General features: G+C 35.2%; 1 protein-coding gene across 13 annotated transcripts in view; it reads right to left on the bottom strand.

Annotated features, from left to right (window-relative positions):
* LOC105209191 (microtubule-associated protein tau) overlaps positions 1–17,765 on the bottom strand; it is a 57,076-nt gene that overhangs the window by 5,383 nt on the left and 33,928 nt on the right. For 6 of the 13 annotated variants that reach the window (XM_054227197.1, XM_054227200.1, XM_054227199.1 and 3 more), the window contains exons 4-8: positions 16,265–16,451; positions 14,316–14,518; positions 13,462–13,647; positions 7,567–7,605; positions 6,897–7,052 (exon numbers count right to left, since the gene is read on the bottom strand). In XM_054227197.1, coding sequence (XP_054083172.1) covers positions 6,897–7,052; positions 7,567–7,605; positions 13,462–13,647; positions 14,316–14,518; positions 16,265–16,451 — 771 coding nt within the window. Of the gene's footprint in view, positions 1–461; positions 613–3,742; positions 3,857–6,896; positions 7,053–7,566; positions 7,606–13,461; positions 13,648–14,315; positions 14,519–16,264; positions 16,452–17,765 lie in introns of those variants that run through there. The other 7 variants (XM_054227167.1, XM_029038317.2, XR_008470356.1 and 4 more) reach the window with 6 other exon arrangements.

Here is a 17,765-nt window from a genome sequence, read left to right as displayed (position 1 = left end):
AGAGAATTAAGCAAAATATGCGAAAATGAGCAGAAGCAGAGGAGTATGGAATGCAGTATGATGTATTATTTGACATACAGTTATATATGTATGTGGAAAATCGAAATGAAAAACATTTTTTATTCATTAACATTTAGAGCACCCACTTAGACGATTTATGTAATGCTATGTACAGTTTTGAGTATGTTTGTATGGTAAATATATATATTACATACATATATATTTGTTTTAATGCATGTTTTTTTTTTAAGCAAATGAGGGTCCATGGATCGCAGGTACAAAATGTTCGAATGCAGTTATACGAGTATATTTGTGTTATAGACTTAGGCATGTATTTTTTAAGGAGCAACAAGTAGTACGCTTAGTAAATAGCTATTGAAAGGACCTCTCTATAAATATTAGTCATTTTTGGTATAAAATAATTAATTTTCACTCTAAAATTATAATGCTTTCGAACTTACGTTAGACGATGTTTTGTAGTTGGTTGAGTGAATATATATATTTCTATTTTAGCAGATATACTTTTATTTAGGTATGTAGTTTCGCATGACAGTTAGGGACTATCAGTTCAATATTTCATATTCATATTCAGTAAAAGGTATATAAATATTCCTATAAATATAATATAAATAGTTAACTTATTTCTTTCTCTGTTACGCACAATAAATATTTATTATAATTTGTTATTGAAATAAGTTTATTAATTATAGAATTTCTTAAGCTACCTAAGGACGTATTATTTTTAACCATTGGTTGACCAGTGTTGCCACTTTTTAGCTAATGGGTGTTAGTTAATATATAATATGTAATTTATATAAAAAGTATATGGAATATATGATTAATTTGATTAGATGACATTAAAATATAAATATAAATATTAGTTGGTTAATATAAAAAATAAAAACTTACAGCTATAATATACATATATTTAAGAATCATAAACAATATGAATAATAAATTAAAAAAAAAAAATAAAATTTCAAAAATGTAGTCAGAAAACCAAAAAAATTGAAAACTCAATCTAATGATTTCTAAAAATTAAGGTTTAATTCAAGATTTCAATCAAATTTTGAGTTACAGTCATAATAAATTCAGTGTAGATGACGCTATAGTTGAATATAGTTAAATTAAAAAAAAAAAAATACTGTAAAAAGAAACAGTTATAGTTATAATGAAACATTTTAGAGTTCTTACCAAAATCGTAGATCTATTTCAATTTGACTCTTATTCGATTCATTATACATACACAAATGTAAGCGTACTTCGTTTGAAGGAAATATTTCCGCTAGATGGCGAAAGGGTCGAATTTGACCAAAAGTCATATATTTACGACCGTTTTGTCTTACTTTTGAAAACTATAAGGCTATTGGTTATGCATTTGAATTAACGTTCTAAATCCGTCTGAGTTTTAATTCAAGTTTCCGTTCAGATCCAATAATCTATTAAGGTGTGTTGGAAAAAGCATGGTTTAAGAGATGGTCACTTAGTGTGATAGCTTTAGATTTCATATCTGAAGAACCTTCATTTGAGGTATGATTATTTTGAACTACACAACTTAACACATTAATAGAGATGAACTCAGGGTTGTATCTTAATTATCATTTCAACGAAGTAACAATGGCAACAGTCATAATTTCAAGTCGTATATAATTTATTTATGCCTGGGAACCATTATCAACAACACCAACAATGTCAGCCTCGAAATCTAGCGCAGAATCACTCTTGCCAACAGGTGCTACTTTGGACTGAGTAGGCAATTGAACAGTAAAGTCCTCTCTCGACGAACCAAAATCAAACTCTACAAGTCGTTTATCTTTCCCGTCCTGCTTTATGGTGCAGAAGCTGGGATGAGAGGAAAATTTTGCGCTGATGATCCTCAGAATATTGGCAACGGCGAATACCGCAGACGATGGAACGAGTTATACGACGACATTGACATAGTTCAGCGAATAAACAGACAGCGGCTACGCTGGCTAGGTCATGTTGTCCGAATGGACGAAAACACTCCAGCTCTGAAAGTGTTCGATGCAGCAACCGCTGGAGGAAGCTTTGAGATCTCCAACTACCGCCGAACTGCGAAGGAAAGAGAGGAGTGCCGCGCTATCTTCGATTCGGCTATAACCGGCTAAACGGTTCAACGCCCCTTCAATAAATCGAACTTTTCGAGCAGGGGATAATACAAAATGTACTATCGAGGCAGAATTTGAAAATAGGCCCTATATCGTATGAAGGTGAACAAAAAATATGATAAGGATTGCATAAATCATGTTACAAAGGCATAGGATACAGACGTCAAAGAGCCAAACAAAATTACAGAATACTTGGTTAAAAGATTAATATTTCATATTTTTTAAATACTTCGAAAAAATTGTTGGAAAATTATCAAAAAATATTATAGAAAGTACTACCGATAAAAATATATGTTTCTAAATTACAAGATGCTAAAAGGGAAAACATAAATTCAATATATAATTTGAAATAATAAATTAATTGAAGTGAGTGTACTCATAGACTCAATTAGTAAATAAGTAAGGCACTAAGATAGCATGTACATAATATACATTTTCAATGAATGGATGAGTATGTTATTATTTGGCAGGATTAGTTTTTTTATTTTTTTTATAAAGAATAGTAAACATATAGAAAAAATAATATAAATTAATGTAAACTTAGACGCACGCATTATTGGTCTACAAATGGTCACACTTAAAGTGATTTTCTTAAAATAAAATTTCTAAAATTGAACAAATACTTGAATTGAATAATTTTCTTAAGGACCACGGCTCCCTATTAAATAATTTTCTTCGATATACCTACTAGGAATTACACACTAATTAACTTAACTTTAAGAAATAACGCCGAAGAAAGCATGTCAGCTCTCAAACCATGGCCTGACTGTTTGAGCTGCTGCTCAGCGTTTATTTTGCTACTTTAACGAGTGTTCGAAACAGTTATATGTATATGCTTTTGAGTCTTACTTAAAATAGATAGCCGACGTAAATTAGCTAGCCTAAGTACTTAGAAATAAGTAAATACTGTCACTACGTGTATAATTAAGTGTAGATATATGTATGTATGTGTGTGTGTGTGTTTCTCTATACATTTCTATGTAGGATTGTATATAGCATATTTAGTGTGAATAAGTTTTGTTTTAAGGTTTGCATTTGAGCAAAAACAAAACTAATATTGTCTAAGTTCAAGTTAATAAATTCTCATTTGGCATAAATATTTGAATTTTTTTTTCTGTTTTTTGTTTTTGTACAATTTCCTTCAACTTTTGTGTTAACCGTTACGTTTTTTGTTTCTGTGTGTATGCGTGTCTTGAGCGCGAAATTTCAAACGTTCACTTAGAGAGAACCTAAGTTAAGTTAAGTTTAAGTGCTATGTGGCCCTAACATTAAACTATTTTATTTTAATTTCATTTTCTTCTTCAAAGAAATATTTTTTGTTTTTGGATTTTTTCTATTTCTTGTAGCGCTAGTGAGCTAAGCGTTCTTGTGACGTAATTTCAAAGGTACAAAATCGTATTTTGCTAATTGCGCAAAATTAGGTGCCATTTTTAGTTTGTTGCTATTTTAGCCCGATTGCTACAGTTAAAATTTACGCTTTTGCATTAATTTTTTTAGTTTCTTTTTTTTTTTGCCTTATTTGTTATGAATTTACTATGTAAATATATATATGTATTTTGCATAAATAAACTTTTTTTCTTGCTGTTGTTGTTGTAGTTTTGGCAAAGCATTTACGAGTAAAAGTAAATTCATTTAAAGAGCGATTTAAATATTTCATTACACACACAGTCTGAATTGCAAAGGCCAAATTCTAGGTGGATGGTGGCTATAAGGCGTCCCTGCGGGAACTATAAATAAAAGTAAAGAGAGAAAAAAGAATAGAAGAACGGGATGTTGTTGCTGTTGGTTGTATAGTTAACGAATTGATATTTCATTGAAATTCAATTAAATGGAATTTGAACGGATTGTTTTGTATAAAAAGTTGAATTTTGATTTATGTTCGGAAGAAAACTTTTTCTGTTTTGTAAAAATACCAAAAAAAAAGATAAGATATTAAAAAAAAATTAAATTTTAAAATATTAAAAAAAAAATAATATGACAACAAACATTAAGGTTAAAAATATTTAATTAATATTGTTAAATTAGTGACAAAAATAAAATTTACAAAATTAATGCTTTTCGTATGCAGGGTATTATTGAGATCTCTCTCTTTTTCTGATTAAGTCAATTAATGCTCGTTAAAGTAGTAGGAATTGATTAAATTGCTTCTAAAATTTGCTTACACCTATAACTGTAATGAAGACATACTCGTACATTGTTTCCTAAATGTTCTCATGAACCAAACCTCAGTTAGAGTGTAGATCTAGAGAATGTTCCAAGTTAATGAGTTTTTGAAAATGAGTTGTTCTGAATGTCTCTTTTTTACAAAGTAAAAGTTTAAAAAAGTGTTTATTGTAATGTTTGTCCGGCATGTAGGACGTACATACTATCTCTGGGTTCGGAAATTTAGAAAGAAGACTCTGCAGCTATATTCTTGGTAGACAACTGATCTCAAACACCCATTAAGTGTTCCATGAAAATTTTCTAAACTAATACATTTTAAATTCAAATTTGAGAAACTCAATATCTGTGGTTTACTGAATTAAATTTCTGGAGATCAGTATCAGTTTCAAAAACTGTTATTTTTACAAATAAAAATTTATTAGGTCTACAAGTTTGCTTCCGCCGTTTTCCAATAGATGAAAGAACATATCGCGAATGGTTTCAACATTTTAAGAATGGTGATTATGAAGTCGAAAACCGGCATGGTGGTGGAAGGGAGTAGATTTTCGAAGTGCTGAATAGGTTGCTAAAGCCAAGTGAAAACATCACAGGAGATCGATACCGAACGCAATTGATCCGTTTGAGCAGAGCACTAAAAGAAAAACCGCCTCAGTACGAGGAAAGACACGATAAAGTCATTCTCCAGCATGACAATGCTCGGCCTCATGTCGCAAAGGTGGTCAAAAAATATTTGGAGACGCTGAAATGGGAGATCTGTCCCCACCCGCCGTATTCTCCAGACGTTGCTCCATCTGACTACCACTTGTTCCGATCGATGGCACACGGTCTAGCTAACGAACACTTCAGTTCTTATGAAGAAGTCAAAAATTGGATTGATACTTGGATCGACTCGAAAGATGAGGAGTTCTTTCGTTACGGTATACGCATGCTGCCAGAAAGATGGTCGAAAGTAGTAGCTAGCGACGGCCAATATTTAGAATAACATTTTTGTAACCGTTTTTATACAATAAAGCCCTAAATTTACAAAAAAAAAACGGCGGAAGCAAAGTTGTAGACCGAATACAATATTCTTCAAAGTTACCAGAATCAATAATAAATATAGACGTTTTCTCAGGAAAAATGAGAAAACCTAATTTTTTAGGGTTCCTAACTAGATGTAACCTGACTGACTTTTTATTATCGAATATAAAATAATGCAAATTATCGATAAGTTAAATATCGATTTCAGATCAGCGGACGTTGGAGATGTTTTACCTTCAATTGAAATATGGGTATTTTTTATGTAACTATTGCTTTTATTAATATATTATTTACTATATTTCCCAGTCAATTAACTGAGACATTTTAAATTCCGAAATATCGCACCTAACATGTTTTTTTAATTGTACAAAATTGAGATTAAGTTTTTCACAAAAATCCTGCATACGAAAATATAAATATTTTTAAAGCAACAACTAAAAAAATAATAATAAAATAAGGGAAAATAAATATCTCACTCAAAATAATAAAATTGTACTAAAGGAAAACCATTGATAAACTCGAGTTAAATAAATTAATTTGTTTCTCAATTCCGATAGGTCTGTGGTGGGCGGCACTGCTTTCAATTCACATTTTAGTTGTTAGTGCTAAGCTAAGCTTATCTAGTTAATTCATAAATTAGTAGACTGTTATCTAAAAAAAGTTATGGACAAATTTTGTAATTATTCAATATTATATTTGTAACTAATACAGCGAAACACTTTTTGGAATTTCTTGCAATTTTTTAATTTTTTAAGTATATCCACTAAGTAATTTTATTTCAGTAATGATTATGTAATTTAGTTTTTTATTAGTAATCAATAATGTAATCAATAATGTAATTATGTATGTATTTGTATTGCTTTAAGGTGCGTTCACTCAATAAATGCTACGAACTTTTTTCGCCTCAAAACGCTAATAAACGAACTCAACTTGCACCAATTAGTAAACTTTGCATTACCTTTTTTGGAGTATTTGTGTGCAATTACTTACATTAATGTGTATAGTATGTGCGCGGTAATGGCATGCGTATAGTGAAAATGAGTGCCGTTAGTGTTATTTGTGCGAGCTTATTAATACTTAATTGTTTCTAATTACTAAGCAAATTAGTACTAAAACAAAGTTGATTGAATATTTTTTTTTTAATTTTTGTAATTTTTTACTATTTTTTTTTTTTGATTTCTAGTTTGTAGAACTATTCTTTTTTATTTAGTCTTTTGTAATTATTTTTTTTCTTGTACGGTATGATTTTATTTGCTAAAAAACATTTTTTTGATCTTTTCAATGGCGTTCGCCGGGTAACGAAAGCAAGCCACTATTGCGATACAGGGTGCATGAATGTCGTTTTAACAGTTGTGATACTAAATATGTAAATTTAATTATTTCCAAAAACCCACATAACCAAAAAACAATATTCTAAAAATTAAGTAATTTCGTAAATTATCGTATAATAAATTAATGAAATAGGTCAAACTTAATGCAAAAATCAAATTAAAACCAACAATTATAACTAAAGTCGTATTTACTACAATTCCAATTCCAAGATAATTTGTCAAGTATCAAAAATGTTAATCACATGGTGTTTACCTGTGTCGGTGGTGTCAGTGCAACTGTATGCTCAACATTTTTCAGATAGTCCTTATCATCGAAAATCTTACGCTCCCCACCACCGGGCTTGTGCTTAATGTTATCCAAAGAGCCCACTTTGCTTTGTGCCTTAAGTTCTACCTTTTGAGTTTGTATCTGAAAAGTACCCGATTTTTTTGTTTTATAGAAAATCCATGATTTGCAAAATTTTAACACACAGTAGTGTAATGTGGACACAAGTTTTTTCGTATTTTGATTTTGTATGATTTGAAAGAGAGACATTAAAAAGTAAAAAAAAACGAAACATGAAAAGAGAGTAACATTTCAAAGTTACGCTGAGTAAACACCGAAAACGGCCAAATGGTGCAAAGAAAAGTGCGAATTTTACGAGCTAAGTATTCAAATTCTAAGCGCAGAAAAATTTTAAAAATATTGTAGAGAAATCTGTATAAAAATTTTATGAAAAAAAAGTAAAGAAAAGTCCTCAATAAACACTACTACTCAACTACTAACAGCTGTGAGTCGTGTTGTGCCGCTAGCTTTACTTTTAAATGCCAAATTTAATTTATGAAAAAAATAATAATACGCTAAGGACAGTACACAGTAAAAAATAAAGTTTTTTCGTTTCATTTTTTTTTAGATATTTATGAGTTTCACACAAACTACTTACATCCTTGGCGGTTGTGCTTTCCTTCAAGATTTGCGAATTCTTACATTAATTTTATGTTCGTTAAGTTTTATGAGTTCGTAAGTATAATTATTTTTTTTTTTTTTATGTAAACATAATTATTGTTGTTTTTTTAATTTGTTTTTAGTTTGCCAGTATCAATCAATCAAAGTTTGTTTAGTTTCGGAACATAAAATGCAGAAAAAGAGAAGAAACAAAATGAAGTACCATAAATCAAATACTAAGTAAGTAATAAATAAAACATATGCCAAAAATTGCTACAGCTCATTATTAAAAATTAAATTCATATTTATGTATATATATATACAATGATATACTTATATGTATTTGGCCAATTAGCTTTTAAGTCGCCTATTATATTATCATATGCTTATTTAAGCTTTAAAATAGATTTGTAATACATAATACTTTGAATTTCATTTGTAAGTAATTCGTTAATAATATTAACAGTGCAATACTTCTTAATTACCAATAAATTATTCGTACTTAATTATAGTCAGTAATCAGATAATATGCAGTAGACAGTTCTTTGACCTTCATATAAAATTTTTACAATACCTAAAAGTGCCATCGATAGAAAACGAAACTCTCTTCACTTGCGCATTAGGCTCCATTTGCCTCCTCTTTGTTGGTGAAGCAGGCTGTTTTAAGCTTAGGAAAAAATGTTTCCTTGACGAAATTCTTTTAGAAGTTTTTCAAATTTGCGAACTTCAAACAAAATGAAACAGATTAATTTTTTAATTAATTAATTTAATTAATTGGTTTAACCATTGTAGCTCCATTGGACTTTTTAATTATTACGAAGTTTAAATATATTAGAAGAAGACCTTAAACTACCATTAAAAGTATAATTTCTTCCAAAATCAAATTGATCTCCCAAATGTGTTTTCATATATTTAATAAGTATAATGTATATATGAGGATGGAGTCATATGTAGAAGTTCACGTAAGTGAGGAAAGTTTCTGACTGCCATTCACTTGGGAGTGGCCAGGAACGATTCTTTTACATGTGGCTCAAGCAGCTCACAACTTCCGGTCTTAGACCAAGTATCCTCTGGGTAGCCAACAGACATCCGTCTGGAAGCGAGCTAAAGTGAGAAGGCGAATCCCGCTTATGCGGTTGTGCGTAGGGCTTGGGACCCACCACATAAAAACGAATAACCAGTGAATAAGAAACACAGGCCTCGGATGAGAAACCCCCCTTTTGATGACGACCACGGCAAACGTATAAAGGACTATGATTTAAGGGCATGCACCTGGAATGTCCGGACCCTTAATTGGGAAGGTGCCTCTGCCCAGCTGGTTGATGTCCTCGTAAGAGTAAAGGCTGACATCACCGCAATCCAAGAAATGCGATGGACGGGACAAGGACGGAAGAAGGTGGGTCCTTGTGACATCTACTACAGCGGCCATATAAAGGAGCGCAAATTCGGTGTGGGATTCGTGGTGGGAGAGAGACTCCGTCGTCGAGTCCTGGCATTCACTCCGGTGGATGAACGTCTAGCCACAATCCGCATCAAAGCGAGGTTCTTCAACATATCGCTGATTTGCGCCCACGCCCCGACGGAAGAGAAGGACGATGTGACCAAAGATACCTTCTATGAGCGCCTAGAACGTACCTATGAGCGCTGCCCCCGCCACGATGTCAAAATCGTGCTTGGCGATTTCAACGCTAGGGTGGGTAAAGAAGGTGTCTTTGGCACAACAGTCGGAAAATTCAGCCTCCATGACGAAACATCACCAAACGGTCTGAGGCTGATCGACTTCGCCGGGGCCCGAAATATGGTCATCTGTAGCACTAGATTCCAGCATAAGAAAATCCATCAAGCTACTTGGCTGTCCCCGGATCGAATCACTCGCAACCAGATCGATCATGTTGTGATAGATGGACGACATGTCTCCAGTGTTTTTGATGTGCGTACGCTTCGTGGTCCCAACATCGACTCGGACCACTATCTTGTAGCAGCTAAGATACGCACCCGCCTCTGTGTAGAAAAGCGCACACGTCAACAAACACAAGGAAGGTTCGACATCGAGAAGCTGCAATCACAACCGACAGCCGAACGATTTTCTACTCGACTTGCACTCCTGCTCTCTGAGAGCACTCATCAGCATCTCGGTATAAGGGAGCTGTGGGACGGCATATCAAACTCCTTACGTACAGCTGCAACCGAAACCATTGGCTTTCGGAAAAGCCAAAAAAACAGCTGGTATGATGAGGACTGTCGTCTCGCAGTGGAGAGAAAACAGACTGCCTACCTCGCAATGTTGCGATCGACCGCAACACGAGCGGGATGGGAAAGATACCGAGAGCTGAAGAGGGAAGCGAGACGCATTTGCAGAAAAAGAAAGAAAGAGGCAGAAATGCGTGAGTATGACGAGCTTGACAAGCTGGCCGACAGGGGTAATGCTCGAAAATTTTACGAAAAGATCCGGCGACTAACTGAAGGTTTCAAGACCGGAGCACCTGTAGGACCCCCAGCGGTGATCTAGTGGTTGATGACCAGAGTATACTGTGTTTGTGGAGGGAACACTTCTCCAGCCTGCTGAATGGCAGTGAAAGTACAACACCAGGAGATGGCGAACCCGATTCCCCAATCGACGACGATGGAATAGATGTTCCATTGCCCGACCGTGAAGAAATTAGAATAGCAATTACCCGCTTGAAGAACAACAAGGCGGCGGGGGCCGATGGATTGCCGGCCGAGCTATTCAAATACGGCGGCGAAGAGCTGATAAGGTGCATGCATCAGCTTCTTTGCGAAATATGGTCGGAAGAAAGCATGCCCGACGATTGGAATCTCAGTGTACTCTGCCCAATCCACAAAAAGGGAGACCCCACAATCTGCGCCAACTATCGTGGGATAAGCCTCCTTAACATCGCTTATAAGGTTCTATCGAGCGTACTGTGTGAAAGACTAAAGCCCACCGTCAACAAACTGATTGGACCTTATCAGTGTGGCTTTAGACCTGGAAAATCAACAACTGACCAGATATTCACCATGCGCCAAATCTTGGAGAAGACCCGTGAAAAAAGGATCGACACACACCATCTATTTGTCGACTTTAAAGCTGCTTTCGACAGCACGAAAAGGAGCTGCCTTTATGCCGCGATGTCTGAATTTGGTATCCCCGCAAAACTAATACGGCTGTGTAAGTTGACGTTGAGCAACACCAAAAGCTCCGTCAGGATCGGGAAGGACCTCTCCGAGCCGTTCGATACCAAACGAGGTTTCAGACAAGGTGACTCGCTATCGTGCGACTTCTTTAACTTGATGCTGGAGAAAATTATAAGAGCTGCAGAGCTAAATAGAGAAGGTACAATCTTCTACAAGAGTGTACAGCTCCTGGCGTACGCCGATGATATTGATATCATCGGAAACAACACCCGCGCCGTTAGTTCTGCTTTTTCCCGCCTGGATAAGGAAGCGAAGCGAATGGGTCTGGTGGTGAACGAGGACAAGACGAAATATCTCCTGTCATCAAACAAACAGTCAGCGCATTCGCGTCTTGGCTCCCACGTCACTGTTGACAGTCATAACTTTGAAGTTGTAGATAATTTCGTATACCTAGGAACCAACATTAACACCGATAATAATGTCAGCCTTGAAATCCAACGCAGAATCACTCTTGCCAACAGGTGCTACTATGGACTGAGTAGGCAATTGAAAAGTAAAGTCCTCTCTCGACGAACAAAAACTAAACTCTACAAGTCCCTCATCATTCCCGTCCTACTTTATGGTGCAGAAGCGTGGACGGTGTCAACATCCGATGAGACGGCACTAGGAGTTTTCGAGAGAAAGGTTTTGCGGAAGATTTACGGTCCCTTAAACATTGGCAACGGCGAATACCGCAGAAGATGGAATGATGAGCTGTATGTGTTGTTCGACGACATAGACATAGTCCAGCGAATAAAAAGACAGCGGCTACGCTGGCTGGGTCATGTTGTTCGAATGGATGAAAGTGCCCCAGCTCTGAAAGTTTTCGATGCAGTACCCGCTGGTGGAAGCCGAGGAAGAGGGAGACCTCCACTCCGGTGGAAGGACCAGGTGGAGAAGGACCTGTCTTCACTTGGTATTACCAATTGGCGCCAAACCGCCAAAAGGAGAGATGCGTGGCGCACTGTTGTGGACTCGGCTATAACCGCGTAAGCGGTTTCTACGCCAGTTAAGAAGAGAAGAAGAATGTATACTTGAGACAATATCATCGACACTGGTCATGAACTTATAAGTCGTTAAGCATGGAAACGAATTGACCGCGATTTATTTCATATTTTATAGATATTTTATCAGACTAAGGAGTTGTCTGTAATGCCTAAAGTGCAGTTACATCTAAACTTGGTCTCATTGAGTGAAAATTTTAACATTATTATTTCTAGCTTCATCGGGGTTAGAATAAAGTTATCATTGGGATTTGAGTGGGATCGTCTTGTTTTTATAATCTAGATTTAAATAAATGGAGTAATCTTGTTATGACCTTTTGCTCTCCCTTGGAGTCATAGTATACAATATAGTAACTTTTTTAATAATAAAACCGAATACTATAATTTACAATAAACTTATATGTGGTAATAATGGAACAACATAATAAAATATTCAGAACTCCATAAAGCAACACTAGTATATTTACGCTCATTTTGCATTATTTTGTAGGACTGCGACCCAAGGACACCTACATGTATAAGTTCTTTAATATATATACATTACACATAGTATAAAAAACAATTGACTATGAAAATTAAGATAAATGCTAAAAAGTATAACGAGAGTTACATATATCTAGGCATAGGCATCAAACCCTCCAGAGAATATACCATTTATGGTATTTGAAAAAATAATCGGTATTTCTATGATAGCTATGGATGTTGTATGAATCTTTGAAAATAAGTTAGTTAGAAATAGATTTTATCTAAAATTCGAAAAGCATTGGAATGAGATCCGAATAGATAGATATTTTTAAGGAATTTTTACTTGATTTTGAGTATTACCAAAAAATTTTGGACTATCGAAATCACTCGTGGTTGAGCTTAATTTTATATCATGGTGAGTTCCGTGAGCATAAACTCGGGCGTGACATTTTTTTGGTCGAAATATGTCTGATTTCAAAAGTATCAGAATGTCACGAATAATGCCATTCTTTCTGAGATATTTAATATCTTCCAAAATAGAACTATCATATGATCAATATGGTTCAACTTTTTATCAAAAAGAAAAAAATATTTATTCATCAAATACTATTTTGAAATTTTCTATAGAAAGAATTGATCAATGATTTGTTATAGATAGATCCGCTTTCTGTATACCGAACAGTTTGAACGCAAACTTCTCTGTTTTAAAGTGGGATCTAACAAATTTTTACTTTAGATGAAGTTCTAACTACTTAAAATTTGCATCCATCGTTTTTGAAGACTTATATGAATTAATATGAAACTTTCATACGAATATGTTTAAGTATGTATACTTATATTATCTATAAGCAATATCTAATCTACTTAAGCCTATGTATATAATACATCTTATTTATTTACAGTCGAAATTCATTAATGTTCAATTGCATTCCAGCAACTCTAAGAAATTAATTAAGCCAGTAACGCAGCCAAATCTGAGTAATAAGATATTAAACAAAACGCATACGAAATTCGACGCAGAGCCAATTCAATAAGGGCATGCAAATACAGAAATCGCGCATATTATGTATGTACATAGCATAGCATTCCATTTTAAAAAAATACTTTATACGTAAGTAAGAAAAAGTAACTCGCACATGCTGCCGAACCATTCAACAAATACTATTGTACTTAGGTATGTATGTAATCGCCTGACTGTATCTGATACTTAAAGTTTTTCAAATATGGTTGATTTGTTACGAACACCTTACCTTAATATCACCACCACCCGGAGCGTGCTTAACATTATCCTTCGAACCGACTTTCGGTTTGGCTTTGTCTTTGAAGTCCGTCTTAATCGTTTCGATCTTCTTATCGCCACCACCCGGCTTGTGATTGGCATTCTCCAAGGAGCCAATTTTCGACTTGGCATTCCATTGTAGCTTTGTCGAAATTATCTGTGTGTTGCCCATAATACATATTGCAATTAAAGAATAAAGTGATTTTTTTTTGTGTTTGATAACTTATAAGTAAGACTATAAGAGAATGGAAAGGTCAAGTAGATGATTTCAAAAAAATATTTCCTCGCATAATTTTTCATGTCAGTCTTTCGAACCTTGCAATTATTTGTAGACACTTTCGATATTTTTTTATTTTTTACTTTTTTTATATGGAGCGCTGCGTATTGCTTAAAACTAATGAACCGTTAAAGTACAACATATGTTCAATGGTGTCTCAAATCATAAAGACGTAATCGGAAAGCCAATCAACTGTGAAATTGCTTCACCACAACATTATGTGTATGTATGTATGTACATTGTAAGAATGATGAATGATAAAAGAAAATAGTAGACTACAGTTCTTAAAATGTGAGAATTCTCAAACTAATTGTAAGCCAATAGTTTAAATCGGTGAGTTTTTGAAGTGTTTTCAATACTACAAGAATTTCATACACAAAAGCTTCAATTCACTAAACTACAGTTTTAAATAAATTCTGGTGTTTTTCATACTCAAATAAGAAATAAATATTTTTTAAAATCACTTCACTTTTTGTCATCGAGATCGCATATTTGCTCTCAATGTTTTACATGTAAAGGTGTTGTTATTATAGACCAATGCATCTTACCTTCTTTTCTCCCCCACGTGGCGTATACTTGTCATTTTTCGCCTCAATTCTGGGCGCGGCCTTTATTTCGATCTTCTTACTCTCGATTTTCACATTACCGCCACCTGGTTTGTAACCGGCATTATCCAACGAACCAATTTTGGAACGCACGGCTTTGAGATTGGGTGAAGGAGCATGACCGACCTGTATTTTATTCATTGGTACTGTGGAAGAAACCATTTTATTATAAGCAGTTGTTATAAGAGTTACAAAAAAAAACGAAATTATGGGAGTACTTTCGAAATATCTAATGCATAAGAGAACCATAACAAACTTCGCTGATCGATTTATCCTTTACTATGTTCTAAATTAAGATGGAAAACTTGACTATCTATGACTATTAATTCTTCTTGTGAACAACCGTTAAACCGACTTATACCAGTCAAAGGACAGTTTAATCATTAACTAATTTGTATCAGATTTATTTCTAATAATTTTATACACTCAATGAGTACTGTCAGAACATTTGACAGTAATGATTTCAATTAAGAGGTTTTGCAATTGTAAACCAATTAGAAACAACTGATACTTCTTTTAGAAGAAATTCTCTACGATTTTTTTTGATTTTGCTCCGACGAAGTCTTAAACTAACTTGGTGACCATAGATTTTGTTTACAAATATAGCTTTTACATTTATTTAAAGATTCGTACTATTAGGTTGGCCTTTTTGTCTTTTGAATTTCGTGGCTACGTATAAAGCGCTACAGAGCTCGTATCTAGCAATATTATACATCTTTGAAAGGTCTTGACATAACCTACAAATCGACGCTATGCATGATTATTTTGGATATTGCGTTCAACCGTTATAGACGTGTAAGCATGGAGTTCACTAACGGCGAAATTCGCGCTATTTTAAAGTTTTTCTTCGTTAAAGGCAAATTGCTAGATAAACGTTCCGTGAGTTAATGGTGTTTTGGAGGGTGATACTCTATCACTTCGAAGGAATGGTTTCGACGATTCAGAGCGAATGAAAACGACACACATGGATAAGCCAGCCGTCGGAAAACCTGTGACGACGAATATCGATCAAATCATGGAAAACATCGAGTTAGACCGGCATGTGGCATCTCGTGACATTGCCCAGGAGATGGGAGTTAGTTACCAAACCATTTTAAACGATCTGCAGAGCTGGATACACAAAAAAGCTTGATGTTTGGGTGCAGCATGATTTGAAGCAAAAAAAACCTTCTGGACCGAATGAACGCCTGCGATATGCTGCTGAAACAGAACGACCTCGACCCATTTTTTAAGCGGATGGTGACTGGCGACTGGATCACATACGACAATATCAAGCGAAAACGGTCGTGATCGACACCACTATGAGCTTTCCCATATGGACCGACCAGAAGCGTCCAGATTTGGCCAGCAGGAAGGGTGTAGTGTTCCACCAGGATAACTCCAGACCACACACTTCGTTGTGGACTCGTCAGAAGCTACTGGAGCTCGGATGGGTGGTTTTTTCGCATCAACCATATAGCTCGGACATAGCGCCAAGTGATTACCACCTGATCCTGTCCATAGCGAACGTCCTTGGTGGTGTAAAATTGAACTCAAAAGAGGCTTGTGAAAAGTGGCTGTCCGAGTTCTTCGCAAATATGGAGGAGGGCTTGTACGAGGGGGGCATTATGAAGTTGCCGTCTAGATGAAAACAGTTTATCGAACGAAATGGCGCATATTTGAACTAAATCCGATCACTGTAACATTTTTTATAATGCATTGAATAAAGAGCAAAAAAAGAGGAAGGGAGTTATGTATTTGCCAACATAATATTTTAAGGTTATCGAAGATTCCATATATAAAAACCTCGAACGAAATAACCTCACATTTTCACGAAACCGCACAACCGAAGCTTAATTATTAAATATTGCAAATTGAAAACGCCAATATATATTTTTAAAGTTTTCGCTCACCTTTTTTTGTTGGCTCCGGTTCGGGAGTCTTCAATAGCAAACGATTTCGTGATGTTGAACGTGATTTGGACGATTTGTTCGATGGTGTTGCGCTAGGCGGACGAGAGGCGCCTGTCTTCTCGCCCTTTGATGTGGTAGACGTTGGTGTCTTAGCCGGGGAGCTGGGCGAACCTGGACCGTTGCGTTCCTAGGGGTCAAAATAAAAATGAATTGATGAAATTTTAAATTCTTGAAAACTCTTGGAAGGAATAAAACTGCATCTCGATTTGTATGTATGTATGCATATTAAAGGTCTGTGTAATATTTCCAGTTCGACGCGCATTCACTGTTTTACAATACAAAATTTGCCACAGTTGTAATCACCAAATGCATCTTTTCGCGCATTTCCAATTCCCGGAAAATTCGTTAAAATATATTTTTTTTTATTAAATGCAGTTTTTCTTGTTCGTTAAGCAAATTTATTCGACTTATTTCGTTACACCGCCTGTGTACACTTCGACATTTCGACTAATTCGAGCATTATGACTTCAAAGGACGAATGTGATTTTGCAGGAATTCCACATTGTTTTATCGATTCAACTCGACGCAAAGTGTACCACTTTTGGTGTTTTTTTTTTGCTGTGTGCCAAAGACAGTTGAATAAAATATCATGCAAAACACAAAAAACAAATAACAAATATATGAATATTCACAACAGAACAACAGCAACAACAACAGGAAAAAGACAAGAAAAAATGCGAAAAACATAAATAATATGCCCACACCCTTGGAGAGCTTCAAGGATGATAGTTTTGCGCGCACCGTTATTTCTACAACTGCACCCCGCCCTGCGCCCATTAACGATGGCTGCCGTTACGTTCTCTACTCATCAATAAACATTTGTTCTGAATTATACTTCATGGCTTGAGTTCAACTTGTTTTGTTTTATGCAAAAAAAAGTTTTTTTTTGTTGTTTCTTCGTTCTTTATTTTTGTTTTTGCCAAGTAAATCTTTGCCGTTAGTTTAACTTTTATTTAGTTCGACGAAAAGTTTCTTGACTCCAAACACAAGTTGCTCGCACACAAAACAAACACATCCTTGTCGTGTCAGTGGCAAGGTAAAAACCGTTACCGCCCGCAGGCGCTCGCCTCTCTTTCTCTGTCCCTCGTTATCTGTACGACAGCTCGTATCACTGCGAGCAGCTGTTGAAATTTACACACCTGTTCTGGCGTTGGCCTATAACTGTGCTTCGTCGATAAGCCTTCAATAATCTAGTGTTTACGACGCACAATAAAATACAAATATTTTTATTTAAGATTTTATTACTGCACAGCAGTTAAAAATGTTGTTTGCTGAAATAACAATTAAGTTATAGCGCTGAGATCGCTCGTTCGGCACTGAGTTTTCGAATTGAATGGTTGAAAATTTTCAGCTACCGATTCTCAGGCGCATGCTACCTCAATGAGGGCAGGTCAACCAGACACAGCTACTCATATGTACCGTTATAGTTAAGCCACCGTAT

This window comes from Zeugodacus cucurbitae, chromosome 2 (genome assembly GCF_028554725.1).
Source record: "Zeugodacus cucurbitae isolate PBARC_wt_2022May chromosome 2, idZeuCucr1.2, whole genome shotgun sequence".
Lineage (NCBI taxonomy): Eukaryota > Metazoa > Arthropoda > Insecta > Diptera > Tephritidae > Zeugodacus > Zeugodacus cucurbitae.
This window is presented reverse-complemented; position numbering and strand designations above follow the sequence as displayed.